The sequence below is a fragment of the Geotrypetes seraphini genome, chromosome 6 (genome assembly GCF_902459505.1).
Source record: "Geotrypetes seraphini chromosome 6, aGeoSer1.1, whole genome shotgun sequence".
In the NCBI taxonomy this organism is placed as follows: domain Eukaryota; kingdom Metazoa; phylum Chordata; class Amphibia; order Gymnophiona; family Dermophiidae; genus Geotrypetes; species Geotrypetes seraphini.
In genome coordinates, this window is record NC_047089.1 from 142798205 (window position 1) to 142812828 (window position 14624).

Sequence of the window (14624 nt, forward strand, 5' to 3'; positions counted from 1 at the left end):
AAATGGACACATTTTGATCACTAAATTGAAAATAAAATAATTTTTCCTACCTTTTTGTCTGGTGATTTCATGAGTCTTTGGTTGCACTTCCTTCTTCTGACTGTAAATCCAGTATTTCTTTCTTTCTGCCACTTCCTTTTTCTTTCTATCTCTCTTTCTTTCTCTCTCCCCCCTGACTGCCTGTTTCTCTCTCTCCCTGCCCCCTCTTTATTTCTGCCTTTCTTTCTCTCTCTCTCCCCCTGCCTGTCTTTCTTTCTCTCTCCCCGTCCTCCCCAAGCCATCACGCCGATTTCTCCACTTCCCCCATTCTTTCCCTACCCCCTAAGCCACCACGCCGATTTCTCCCTGCTGCTTCCCTGAGCTAGGCCAGGCACGTACAAGCGCCAGACTCACAAGACTTTACCTCTGATGTCAATTCTAACGTTGGAGAGGAAGTTCCAGGCCAGCCGGGGAGGCAGGAAGAAAAAGATTGCAAAGGCAACGCAATTGACTCACATTGCCTTTGTGATCTACTGGTTGATCATGATCGACCATTTGGGCACCCCTGCTGTTATGGTATCCTGTCCTGACCTGAGGAAAGGGGTTTAGTCCCCAAAAAACTGCCTTATTTCAATTTCCTATTTATAAACTTTAATTAATACAGTTACAATACTACTTGATTCTACGTAAAGCAACGTAAAAAAAAAAAATTTCTACCTTTTGTCGTTTCTGCTTTAATTATCTTCTCTTCAGCATTTATCCTCGCTCCCTTCTATGCAACATCTGTCCTCTCTTTGCCCCTTCCACCCAGCCTCTGCCCTCTCTCTCTCTCTACCCCTTCCATCTACTGTCCACCCTCTCTCTGCCCCTTGCATTCTCTGTCCACCCTTTCTCTGTTCTATATGGCATCTTCCCTCTTTCTATGTCCCTTCAATAAACTGTATATCCTGTGCCCTTTCTCTCCTTTGTACATGATTCATTTCAGCTTCACCCCTCCCCTATACTCTGGCATCTCTCTCTTCTCCTTTCCTTCCTTCCTTCCCACTCCACCCCATGGTCTGGCATCTCTATCTCCTTCCCTTCTCTCCCCCATGCCCTATCATCTCCCTCCTCCCCCATATGCGCTGACATCTTCCCCCCTCCATGGTCTGGTAGCTCCTTTCCTTTCCCTCCCTCCCATGGTCTTGGCATCTCTTGCCTCTCCTCTCCCTTCCCTAGTCTTCCTTCTCCCCTCTCTCTCCACAATTGGGTGCTGCTGCAGCAGCATTTCTCACCCCCTCCCCCTCCCCCTCCCCAATTTGGTGCTGCTACAGCACTTCTCTTCCCCTCCCCCTCCCCAATTGGGTGCTGCTGCTGTACTTTTCTTCCCCTCCCCAATTGAGTGCAGCAGCAGCACTTCTCTTCCCCTCCCCAATTGGGTGCAGCAGCAGCTTTTCTCTTCCCCCCCCAATTGGGTGCACCAGCTTTTCTCTTCCCCCTCCCCCCCAAAAAAAATTGGGTGCAGCAGCAACATTTCTCTTCCCTTCCCCCAAAAATGGGTGCAGCAGCAGAATATTTTTCTTCCCCCTCCCCTCCCCTATTCGGTGCGACAGCATTTCTCTTCCCATCCCTCCCAGCTCACAAACCCGGTAGTCGCTAGGCGAGTTGTAAGCTTCCCTCCATCGCTGACCTATCTTTCATAGATCAGCGATGGAGGGAAGCTTACAACTTGCTGCTTTTATTGCTTCAGGCCTTCCTCTTTGTCGGGTCCTGCCTACTTTCTGTTTCCGTGAAGGCAGAACCCGGCAGCGTGGAAGGCCCGAAGCAAGTAAAAGCAGTAAGTTGTAAGCTTCCCTACGTGGCTCTGTGTGCGTGCCGGCTTTCCTTCTCTCCAAAACCGGAAGTTGCGTCCCGTGGGGGGAGGGAAGAGAAGCGAAGCCGGCACGCACACAGAGCCCCGGAGGGAAGCTTACAACTTACTGCTTTTACTTGCTTTGGGCCTTCCTCACTGCTGGGTCCTGCCTTCACGGAAACAGAAATTAGGCAGGACCCGGCAACAGGAAGGCCCGAAGCAAGTAAAAGCATGCTGGCAAAAAAAAAAAAAAAAAAGGCAGTCAAACAAAATTTTTGGCAGAGTCAGCCCAGTAAGGAGCATCAGCGGCAGCTGAAAGATTCGCCGGGCGCTCATCTAAATTAGCTGGGCGATGCGCCCGGCTATAAGGCCCTGGGGAGAACACTGGAGTTGCCATATACGTCAAAGAGGAAATTGAATCTGCTGGAGAGAACACGCCACAACTGACGGATAAGTTAGAGTCTCTATGGGTCAAAATTCCAGGAACAAATGGCCTGGAAATGAAGATCGGCATCTACTACCGACCCCTAGGGCAGTCCAAAGAAATTGATGGAGAAATGACTGACGAGATTAAACGCAACTTCAAGGGAGGCAACACAGTTATCATGGGTGACTTCAACTATCCGGGAATAGACTGGAACCTAGGCACCTCTGGCTGCATTAGAGAGACCAAGTTCTTGGATGCTGTAGGCGATTGCTTCCTGGAACAACTTGTCAAGGAAAATACTAGAGGAAATGCAATTCTGGACTTAATTCTAAATGGCCTGCGAGGACCAGCACAAGATGTAGAAGTAGAAGGGACGCTGGGAAGCAGCGATCACAATATGATCCGCTTTGATCTGGACGCAGGGGAGAAACATCGGTCCAAAACGACAGCCATGGCACTGAACTTCTGAAAAGGGAATTACGAAGGGATGAGACTCATGGTAGGGAAGAAGATTAAGAAGAGGATAAGCACTGTAAAAACGCTAGAGCAAGCTTGGTCCCTTTTTAAGGACACAGTCACCGAGGCGCAAAATCTATATATACCGCATATCAACAAGGGATCCAAGAGGAAAAAGAACAAAGAACCGGCGTGGCTCACTGTAGAGGTGCAGGAAGCAATCGGAGACAAGAAAACTTAATTTAAGGAATGGAAAAGGTCAAAAACTATTGATACAATCAATGCTTGCACCATTGGCAAAATCAATGAATCACAATGTCATTTAACAGCCTACAGGGCAGAGAGGGCCTTAAAACTCATAAAAGACCTTCACACAAGTCATCATAAATTATTGACTCAATGAACATCTCAAAGTTTCGATGAAGGTTCAAGTATTTGTCTCCATCATGAGGCAGTGATTATAATGCAATTTGATTTTTTACAAAGATCATGTTGCAGTCAATTCTTAAAACCTAATCATCAGGTTAGAAAAAGTCTGAAGCTTAATCAGTGACAGTGTTGCAGAGCAATTAAAGACTCTGACAAAAAAATCACTTCACACCTGGTTAAAAGTTGTGATCAAAAGAGATAAACACCAGAATGACTGCTCAAGCTTCATTATCTGATCCATCATCTGATGGAGAATCAAAAATTGAAAAAGTTAATACTAGCTTGGTGGCACTTGGGGAGTCTCTTTTAAAGCTGAAGAAAGTGAGTAAACTCGACTCCAGAAGTTATATGAAATGTAAAATTGCTCAAGCACAAACCTCACTGAGTCATCATATTGCCTCTGTGGGTGGTTTTGAACCTGATGAACTTTTACTTTGCTTAAAAGAAAAACTAAACTTAACTTAAAGTCGTGCAGAAAAATTACAAATCCTTACACTAGCTCCAAAAAGCTGGTCTATTGAAAAAACGTCTTCTGAATTTGGCATTTCAACAAGAATGGTTAGACAAGCAAGACAGCTTAAAATAGAAAGTGGCATACTAGCAATGCCAAGCAAAAAGAAAGGCAAATCACTTTCAGATGATGTGACAAAAAAGGTGTCCAACTTTTATGAAGATGATGAGTACAGTAGGCTGTGTCCTGGAAAAAAGGACTATATTTCAATCCGAGTTGATGGGGGGAAAAAGTTCAAAAGAAGAGATTGCTGCTAAGCAATCTGAAAGAGATGTTTGTTGAATATTGGAATAAAAATGGCCCAGAGTTGAGTTTCTCAAAATTCTGTGAATTAAGACCAAAATGATGTTTCACTGTTGATTCATCTGGAATGCACTCAGATTGTGTATGCTGTGCATATCAGAATGTTAAGCTGATGCTTGCAAGCAGCATAGTCAAAGATAACTATAAGGATTTAATAGGAAAAACAGTTTGCAATTTGGATTAAAAAAATTGAATGTTCCACAGGTGTGTTGAGTGTCCTGGTAAAGGTGCACTTGATGAATACAAGGTTATAGATCCTGAAGAAATAATTGAATTCAAACACTGGATCCAAACAGATCGTGCAACTCTAGATGTGAAACAAATGGCTGTTGAAGATTTTATAGCTGTGCATGCTGAAAAGCTTACAGATCTTTCAATGGTGACAGGATAATCGTGCGCCAGACACCAGCGCGCTGACAATTCAACGCAAGAAAGAAGCGCGCTGCTGAAAGCCGCTGAAAAACATTATTTATAAAGAGCTCTGACGGGGGGCGTGGGGGGAACCCCCCACTTTAATGCATAGAGTTCGTGCTGCCGTTGGGGGGGGCGTGAGGGGTGCAACCTCCCACATTATAGAGAAAACGGAACTTTTCCTGAAAAAAATCGGAAAAAGTTCTGTTTTCTCCACAATGTGAGGGGTTGTCCCTCCAACGACAGCGCGAACACTATGCATTAAAGTGGGGGGGTTCCTCCCCACACCCCATTGGAGCTCTTTAAAAATAAGGCTTTTGGTGGCGCGCTTCTTTCTTGTGCTGGATTGTTGGCGCGCTGGTGTCTTGCGCACCACTGACTATGAACCCTTTCAATACATCATTACATTTCAAAAGCACATTACTTGGAAACAGTCAAAGAAAATTTAAATCCTGATGAACTTGTTATTCTAATGGATTTTGCTGAAAATTATTCTTTTGTTGTTCAAGATGCTGTTTAGGGTTTCCATTGGGAAAATAGCCAATCCACTTTGCAACCTTTTGTTGTCTATTTCCACCTTAATAGTGAAATTCAATGCATGAGTGTTTGTATCATTAGTGACAGCTTAAGGCAGGGGTGCCCACACTTTTTGGGCTTGCGAGCTACTTTAAAATGACCAAGTCAAAATGATGTACCAACAATAAAATAACCCCCCCCCCCCACAAAGCACACTGTATGCAGAGAAAATGTTAATTATCATTTATATTCTTTGGGGGGGGGGGGTTCAAAGAGGTGAAGGCAGATGACTCTATTCAATGTTACCTCAGTAACAACTGTACAAAAATAGACAAATATACCCCCCTCCCTTTTTACTAAACTGCGATAGCAGTTTTTAGCGCAGAGAGCTGTGCTGAATGCTCCACGCTGCTCTTGACGCTCATAGGCTCCCTGTGCTAAAAACCGCTATTGCGGTTTAGTAAAAGGGGGCCATAGTGCAAAATATAGATAGCAGACATCAATTCTCAAAACTGACACATTTTGATCACTAAATTGAAAATAAAATCATTTTTCCTACCTTTGTTGTCTGGTGATTTTATGAGTCTCTGGTTGCACTTCCTTCTTCTGACTGTGCATCCAACTGGTTCCAAGGCTTCCTGAAAAATAGGTCATACCAGGTAGTTAGTGCTGGAAAATATTCCACTAAGTGGGTAAATTCTTCTGGTGTCCCTCAGGGTTCACCACTCTCTCCAACTCTATTTAATGTTTATCTAGCATCATTGGGCTACTTACTATATAGCTTACAAGTAAAATTTTATATTTACACAGATGACATAACCATACTTGTCCCTTTAACTGCGTTTACACCAGAAGTGATGAATTCAATTGCATTTATTCATACATAAGTGGAAAATTGGATGTCTACATTTAAACTGAAACTCAACCTGGGAAAAACAAAGTTTTTCCTTACAAGCCCTAATGAAAAACTTACTGAAACAATGCTTCATTTAAATGGTCATAACCACCCCTTAGTTTCTACTTTAAAAATATTAGGGGGGTCACATTAGATTGTTCACTATCATTCAAAGCTCATACTTATTTATTGATCAAGAAATGCTTTATTATCCTTTGGATGTTGCGTACCATTAGGAAATATTTCGACTTTATGTCTTTTAAAATTTTGGTACAATCGTCTATTCTCTCAGTATTAGATTATTGTAATATCATTTACTTGGGTTCCTATAAAAAAACAATTAGTCGATTTAAAATAATATAAAACACAGCGGTTCATTTGATTTTTAATCTTAAATAACATGATCATATTAGCTTATATTATCAAAAGCTTCATTGGTTGCCATTTGAGGCCAGATTGTTATTTAAATTCAGCTGTATCTGTTTTAAGATTTTATTTGGTTTAGCACCATCTTATCTCCATTCTCATTAAAAAAAAAAACATTCAAAGCCCAGGTTGGTTCTGTCTTCCGTCACTAAAAACATGCCGTTATAAAAATTTTTTAGATAGGACTTTGGCATTTCAGGCTGCAGTAAGGAATTCATGTTTGAATGTTCTTATCTCCCCATCCCTTTCCTATTATCAATTTCGGAAAAATCTTAAAACTTATTTATTCAAAAAACATGAAACACAAAATTGATTTTAATTTTTAAATTTTATTAATTCAGTTAAGGTTTTTATTGATTATTTGATGAATTTGTACTATCAACCGAATTCCATTTTTTACAAGTTTTAGGATGCTGTAAGTTTCTTACCTAATGTTGTATTACTTAGATTTGTGTTATTTCCATTTTTTAACATTGCTGTATAATATAGTACTTCCAGTGCCTAGTGCATTATTATTGTGAACGGCCATGAACTGATGGTTTGGCGGTATATAAAAATTAACTATTATTATTATTTCTTCCCTTCTTTCAGCCTACTGTATGCTTCCTCTCCTCCAGACCTCATTCCCTCCCCCAACTTTTTCTTCCTCTCTCCCTGCCCCCCTCCCCTTTCTTTCTTTCTCCCTGACCCCCTTCTTTCTTTCTGTCTCCCTGTCACCCCTGTCTTTCTTTCTCCCTGTCCTCCCCCAAGTCACTACCGCTGCCATCGGGGAACAGGCCCCCAAGCCACCACCGACCCAAGTTCTCCCTGCTTCCCGATGCAGAAGCGCTGGGCCGACCAGCCTTCCTCTCCCTGACGTTTATAGGGACGGGTGGGGACGGAGGGGATTCCTCACGGGGATGGGTGGGGACGGAGGGATTCCTCGCAGGGACAGGTGGGGACGGGTGGGATTCCTCACGGGGACGGTGAAAAGGATTAGGTCCCAATTCCTGCCCCATACTTTCTCTGTCATTTGGAAGACAGGTGCACCTGGGGACATATTGTAGAGGCAAGAAATGATCTCCAAACATGTCCAAATTTTATTATGAGTTTCACATCTTTTATATTATTCTACATGAATCAGTGTTGTCAGCATGTGTCAGCATGTGACGTAAACACAAACCATATATGGACACAGGTCACATGAAACTTTAAAGACATCAGCATTTTTTCTATCTGGAGATTGGAGTCCACAGAGGGTGCTATGGTCAGCAGAGCTTTTTTCTTATCTATAGCTGTTTGTAAATATGGCTTGTCCTTGTACTCTCTTCAAAGAAGGAAAGACAAACAGAGCCTGGCTTTACAGCTTTAAACAACATATGCCTAAGGAAAATTACCAAGGTTCATGATACGTGTCCCTTCAGACGGGTGGGACTTTGGCGGGGACGGGTGGGGTTTCTGTCTCCGCGCAACTCTCTAGTCCTAACTTCAGCCCATCAAGTTTGTTCAAGAGCCTCCTATGATGAACCGTATCAAAGGCTTTGTTGAATTCTAAGTAAATTACATCTAGTAAATGTCCTCGATCCATCTCTCCGGTCACCCAATTAAAAAATTCAATCAGGTTCGTTTTGCACGATTTACCTTTTGTAAAGCTATGTTACCTTGGATCTAACTTGTGTTTGTTAGGGTGGGGAGAGGGGAATTCCAAAAAGTGAAGGATGAGGAATTAGTTCAGCAGTTGTTATTTTAGCAAGCACTACATTGGTGGCATGGAAGTGGAAGATAACAGGCCCTTAGATTATTTGCAAGGGAAATAGCAGGAGATGTTTTAAGCTTATATGTTCACTGAAGGGACAAGTAGAGAAACATGATGTGATATAAGCCTGAATAGTATGGGACTGATGAAGGAAAGAAAGGAGGACAATAATAGTGGCTATAGAGGGTAATGTATGGTAATGATAGAAATAGAGGGGGAGGTGCAGCAGAAGCAAAAGACCACTGGTAATTTTGTAAATTCTTTATGGATGTCCATATTAAGTTATAAGTGAAGCATTTAATAGCGGATTGTAAGAGAAGAGTACTCTTAGACTAGGAGATGAGGGCATTGTTGCAGTAGAATAGATACAAAGGGTGTTCAATAATTTACCTGAGTAAGAAAGAAAGAAAAAGTAGCAAGTGTTTTGAAACATAATAACATGATGGCCTATCCAGTCTGCCTGTCTGCAGTAACCATTATCACTTTCTCTCACCGAGAGATCCCATGTGTTTATCCCAGATCCTCTTGAATTCAGACACAGTTTCTGTTTCCACCACCTGTTCCAGGAGATTGTTCCATTCATCTATTTTCTTAGATTACTCCTGGGCCTATCACCTCTTAACTTCATCCTATACCCTCTCATTCCAGAGCTTCCTTTTCAAATGAAAGATTTGACTCATGCACATTTACATCACGTAGGTATTGTACTTCTCTATCATATCTCCCCTCTCCCTTTCCTCCAAAGTTTACAGATTGAGATCTTTAAGTCTACCCCATACGCCTTATGACAAAGACCACGCACCATTTTAGTAGCCTTCCTCTTGACCGACTCCATCCTTTTTATATCTTTTTGAAGGTGCGGCCTCCAGAATTGTACACAGTATTCTAGATGAGGTCTCACCAAAGTCTTAATACAGGGGCATCAATACCTCTTTTTTTCTTACTGGCCATACCTCTCCCTATGCACCCTATCATCCTCCTAGCTTTTGCCGTCACCTTTTCAACCTGTTTGGCCACCTTAGGATCATCACATACTATCACATTCAAGTCCCGCTCTTCTGTCATGCACATAAGTTCCTCACCCCCTAAACTGTACCATTCCCTCTGGTTTTTGCAGCCCAAATGCATAACCTTGCATTTTTTAGCATTAAATTTTAGCTGTCAAATTTCAGACTATTCTTCAAGCTTCACCAGCGGCCTCTTTTACAAAGCTGCGCTAGCGGCTGCCTCGCGGCAACAGCCCTGAAGCCCTTGAAATCTCTATGGGCTTCGGGCCGTTAGTACAGCTTTGTAAAAGAGGCCGTAGGTCTTTCATGTTATTCACCCCATTCGGGGTGTCTACTCTATTGCAGATTTTGGTATCATCCGCAAAGAGGCAAATCTTACCCAACAGTCCTTTAGCAATATCGTTTATAAAAATGTTAAAAAGAACACACCCACATTGCCTTGGTTTTCCTTTTTGTACTGTTTATTTTGTCATCAATAAAAAATATTTGAACATAAAAAGAAGAAGCGCAAGAAAAGAATTGATTTCATTGTATATGACCCTGTCTAACAATCATTAAGGAAACTAAATCCAGCAAATAAGGAGCTAGGCCATATAAAATATTAAAACCAATACACAGAGCTTATAAGTTATCATAGCAGAAACTGGTAACCAATGTAATTGAACAAAGTAAGGTGAATTCCTTTCATATTTGGGAATCGAGAATATAACTAACTATAACTCTAGCTATATGTCTCAATAGCAGACTATGGAATATTTCTCCTGAAACTTTGCCAAACATCTTTAACCTAGCTACGCTAACCGCTATAATCACATCCTCAAGCATCAAGTTCCAGAGCTTTTACTATTCTATGAGAAAAAAAAATATTTCCTCCTATTTATTTTAAAAGTATTCCCATCAAGTGTCCCCTGGTTTTGTTCTTTTTAAAAGGTTAAAAAAATAGATTCACTCTTACCCATTCTACACCACTCAGATTTTCTAGAACTCAATAACAACACATATGCCTTTTGGTTCATGCATGAGGGGCGTTCAATAATTTATTTCAGTAGGAAAGGAGGTTTCAAAAAAGTTTTACTTTTCAATAGAGTCCCCTGAAAGCTCCATACACTTAATCCACATTTCTTGCAATGATTTAACCCCTTTGAAAAGAATAATTCTGTTTGATCTTCAAACCAGGATGTCACAGCTTCCTTGACGTCTTCATCACTTGAAAATCACTGTCCACAGTGAGATTTCTTCAAAACTCAGAACAGGAAATAATCTGAGGGAGCCAGGTCAGGATTGTAGGGTGCATGGTTCAGCTGCTGAAACCTACATTCTTGGATGGAAGCTTGTGATTGTCGTGACATGCACCGGCACATTGTCATGAAGAAGCAACATGCCTGCTGTGATTTTTCCTCATCTTTTCTTTTTGATTGACTCCTGCAAAGCTTTCATTGTGTTGGCATTACTCTCCCCGGTTATGGTCATCTTGTGTGGCATGAACTCCAGAAGCACAAGTCCATCATTCCAGAAGACAGTTGTTATGACTTTGCCCTTTAACCTTTTTAGGGTAGGGGATGACTTGTGCCTCCACTGCATTGACTCCATTTTGGACTCAGGATATCTGCAATAGACCCAAGTCTCATCTCCCAGTCACCAAAGAATGAGAAAAATTCACTTGGTCTTCACGGAGCAACTCAAAGTTCTCCTGACAGCACTGGAGCCTCATGGCCTTCTGACATGGCGTCGGCATTCTTAGAACCCATCTTGCACTAACCTTGGACATGCCAAACTTTTCATGAATTATTTTCCAAACTATACCTGCTAAGATACCCATTTCTTCAGCTATTTGGGAAACCTTAATTTGTTTATCTGACCAAATTAAATCTTGAGATCCTGTGGAAAACTCCCCACAAACAGGCTTGGGCTCTTGTGGAAAAGAAACCCACAAATAAGTTTGAGAACCTGTGGAAAATAAACCCACCTGTAGTGTTGTTGCATGGCTATTGGGTATGGTTTCTGTGGTGATGGGGAATACTGGTTTGCTCATTTGGAAACCAAAATGGCCAGGGTTTTCTCAGACAATGCCACAGTGGTGACCTGCGTCAACAGAAAGGGAGACACCAAGAGTGCTCCATTGAAACCGGAGGTCCAGTTATTGTTTCACTGGGCAGAAGTCCACCTGCAAGCTGTTTGTGGGTGCCACACACAAAGTGGTAATGTGAAATCAGTTCTTAAAGCACTGTTCCAGGAAAATCAAACATAAAGTCACTTATCTCACAAAGCTCCAAAAAGCTGGTACAGGCTTCAAATGACCTTCTAGATGATTGGTCATTTGGAGCCTGTTTCAGTTTTTTTGGAGCTTTGTGAGACAAGCGACTTTGTTTGATTTCTCTAAAACGGTGCTTTAAGAACTGATTTCACATTAACACTTTTTTCATTTTTGTTGCCATTGGCTTTTCAAGTTTATTGTTGTGGACCATAAATGAAATATAATACATACTGAAGAAAAAAAAATTAAAGATTTGGAGTGAATGATTACTGTTTTTGTTTTATGGAGTTTTTTTTACAGACCCATGATGATACAGGTTCCAACGGGTGCTTTGTGGGTCCAAGAACCATAGTGTTGAGGTCTGTTTTTCCTCCACTTTGTCTTTTCTAATTTACATGTCTCAGTTATGTTTATCTGAATGGTGGTCCCAACAATACTTATTAACAGTACGTTTTCATTTTTGATATAATTGATATTTTTATGGCTGTGCCCACACACAAGTAATAAGATAAAGTTGGCAAGACTGTTATCAATTTATATTTTATATAGAAGCTTAGGAATAATGTGGCTTTACGGTTTTCTAATTTTAGTGCCAAGGATGATGCTGACCTGGATGCGCTTGCAGCAGAAATAGAGGGTGCTGGTGCTGCCAAGGAGCAGGAATCTCAAAAATCTAAAGGCAAGAAAAAGAAAGACAAGAAGAAGCAGGACTTTGAGTAAATTCATTTTTTATGCTTTATTTTATTAAAAATTGTTTTCCTATTTTGTTCAATGGTGCTTTAACGGGGACAATTTTTTTTATTGCAGTGAAGACGATATCCTGAAGGAGCTAGAAGAATTGTCTCTAGAATCACATGGAGGACAGAACCAGGAACCTGTAGTAAAGGTAAAAATCAGGTAGAGGGTTTGACTATTAACACGCAGATATTAATTTACTTTGAACATATTACATTTTAGTAATTGTGGGGAAAATGGTGTATGAATGGAAGAATAAAGGAAAAAAAATATCCCAGGACAAGTGTGCAGCATATTCTCACATGTAGGTGACATCATCCACAGAGCCAATTCAGACTGTATAAACCAGGGGTAGGGAACTCCGGTCCTCGAGAGCTGTATTACAGTCGGGTTTCCCCAATGAATATGCATGAGATCTATTTGCATGCACTGCTTTCAATGCATATTCATTGGGGAAATCCTGAAAACCCGACTGGAATATGGCTTTCGAGGACCGGAGTTCCCTACCCCTAGTATAAACAGTATACCGTCACTTTATATCTTTTGAAGTAGAGAATGACACAGTGGCTGTTACCCGTGGCTAGCCATGGGTAACCCGCCAAAACGGTGAGGAAAAACCTGTGTTCACCGTGGCTACGGGGACAAGGCCATTCACAGCCCCGTGGAGTGGTGAATGGCCTTGTCCCCGCAGTTAAGGGAGGGAATGTGCACGGTCACCTATCACGCTCCCTCCCTCCTTACTGCTGCTGCCGAGTTGAAACAGCTCCCTTTCTCCCTCCCTGCCCCTTACCTTCGTGGCCATGAGTCTAAACTGCCTTCTTACAGCAGCCAGAGCATTGAAGCTGCGTGTGGCTGCTGTAAAGGTCATCTCTGACGCAACCAGAAGTTGCATCAGACACGACCTTTACGGCAGCGATATGCAACTACAACGCTCTGGCTGCTGTAAGAAGGCAGTTTAGACATCGCCGGCCACAGGTAAAGGGCAGGGAGGTTTGTTGCAGCGGGCCTGTTGTCCGGGGTGGGGGATGAAAGCACCACGAAGGTAAGGGGCAGGGAGGAGGAAATGTGGGGTGGAGAGGAAAAGACGCTGAAGGGAAATGGGTAAAACAGAGTGGGGAGAAGGATGCTGAAAGCACATGGGGAAGACAGAGGGAGGAGAAAGACGCTGAAAGCACATGAGGATGACAGTGGGGGGGAGGGGGAGAAGGACGCTGAAAGGACATGGGGAAGACAAGGACACTGAAAGAATATGGAGAAGACAGAGGGAGAAGGACGCTGAAAGCACATGGAGAAGACAGAGGGGGAGAAGGACGCTGAAAGGACATGGGGAAGACAGAGGGAGAAGGACGCTGAAAGCATATGGGGAAGACAGAGTGGGGAAAAATGATGAATGGAAATGGGGAACAGAGAGTGGGGAGAAGGTGCTGAAGGGAAATGGGGAACAGAGAGTGGGGAGAAGATGCTGCAAGGAAATGGGGAACAGAGAGTGGGGAGAAGATGCTGCAGGGAAATGGGGAAGAGAGAGTGGGGAGAAGATGCTGGCAGGGAAGAAGACAGAGATGCCAGACTATGGGGGGGAGCGGAGGGAAGAAGGATACCAGACCAATTTGGAAGGGGGGAGAAAGGGAGAAGCACAGTAACAGAGCAAATGGAAGACGCAGAGAGAAGAGAGACAGTGGATGGAAGGAATTGAATGAGAAGATGAGAAAAGCAGAAACCAGACAACAAAGGTAGAAAAAAAAATTCTATTTCCTTTTTTTTTTTTTTCTTCAGGATAAAGTAGTATATTAGTTGTGTTGATAAAAATTTATAAACAAAGCCCTGCCAGCTGAACATCTCTCTCTCTCTAGTTCAGCAGCCAGAACTTTGATTTATAAGGAAGGAATAAGCTAAATATTGCAGTACTGAGGCTTGTATGGATGCTGCGGGGATGGTGACGGGGCAGTGAATGGGATGATGGTGAAGGGGCGGTGAATGGGATGATGGTGAAGGGGCGGTGAATGGGATGGCGGTGACGGGGTGGTGAAGGGGACGGTGGGCCAGGGACGGTGCAGTGACGGGGACAGATTTTTTCCCTGTGTCATTCTCTATTTTGAAGGGCTCGAGGCTGCCCATACTTTGCATGTGCCAGTGCCTTCCTGCTTGACATTGGCTTTCGGGACCATCATGATGTTCTCAGTTTTCTGTGGAGCTAAGAAGCTGTGTTCTTTTGGAGTCAATTCAAAAGCATGTCAAACTTGTTTTTTGTGCCTTCCTGGGTCATCTTGTCTTTATTATTTTGCTTTTCTTTTACCCTTTGGTAAAAATGTTCATTTTTGCCATTTTTCAATTTTGGGGGCCTTCTGCCCCTTCCAAGCCTGGTTTCAGACTGGGTGTGTTGAGCCTTTTTTGGGTATAAATTTACTTGACCTCCCCGGACCACTAAGTTTTTGATCTTGTGTCATTGGTTTCTTCCTCCATGTCAAAGCCTTCCAGTGGTTTTTAGTGGTACACTCAGTGCAGCAGGACCATTTCAGTCACTGACCCACATAATCTGTGTCTTCAGACCCTTAGCCTTGCTCATTGTCTAGACTCTTGTCACTAAAGCTCCAAACTTCAGAAAAAAATCACTGAAGGCTAGACAGCTCCAATACAAAAAGCTTTTTGAATCGACTTCAGTAGCACTGAGGTTGTCCACCACCTGTGACGCTGATCCATCTGCATTGAAGC

General features: G+C 42.6%; 1 protein-coding gene across 2 annotated transcripts in view; it reads left to right on the forward strand.

Annotated features, from left to right (window-relative positions):
* Positions 1-14624, forward strand: part of EIF5B (eukaryotic translation initiation factor 5B) — a 372530-nt gene that overhangs the window by 54134 nt on the left and 303772 nt on the right. For both annotated transcript variants that reach the window (XM_033950652.1, XM_033950653.1), the window contains exons 2-3: positions 11771-11896; positions 11988-12066. In XM_033950652.1, coding sequence (XP_033806543.1) covers positions 11771-11896; positions 11988-12066 — 205 coding nt within the window. The remainder of the gene's footprint in view (positions 1-11770; positions 11897-11987; positions 12067-14624) is intronic.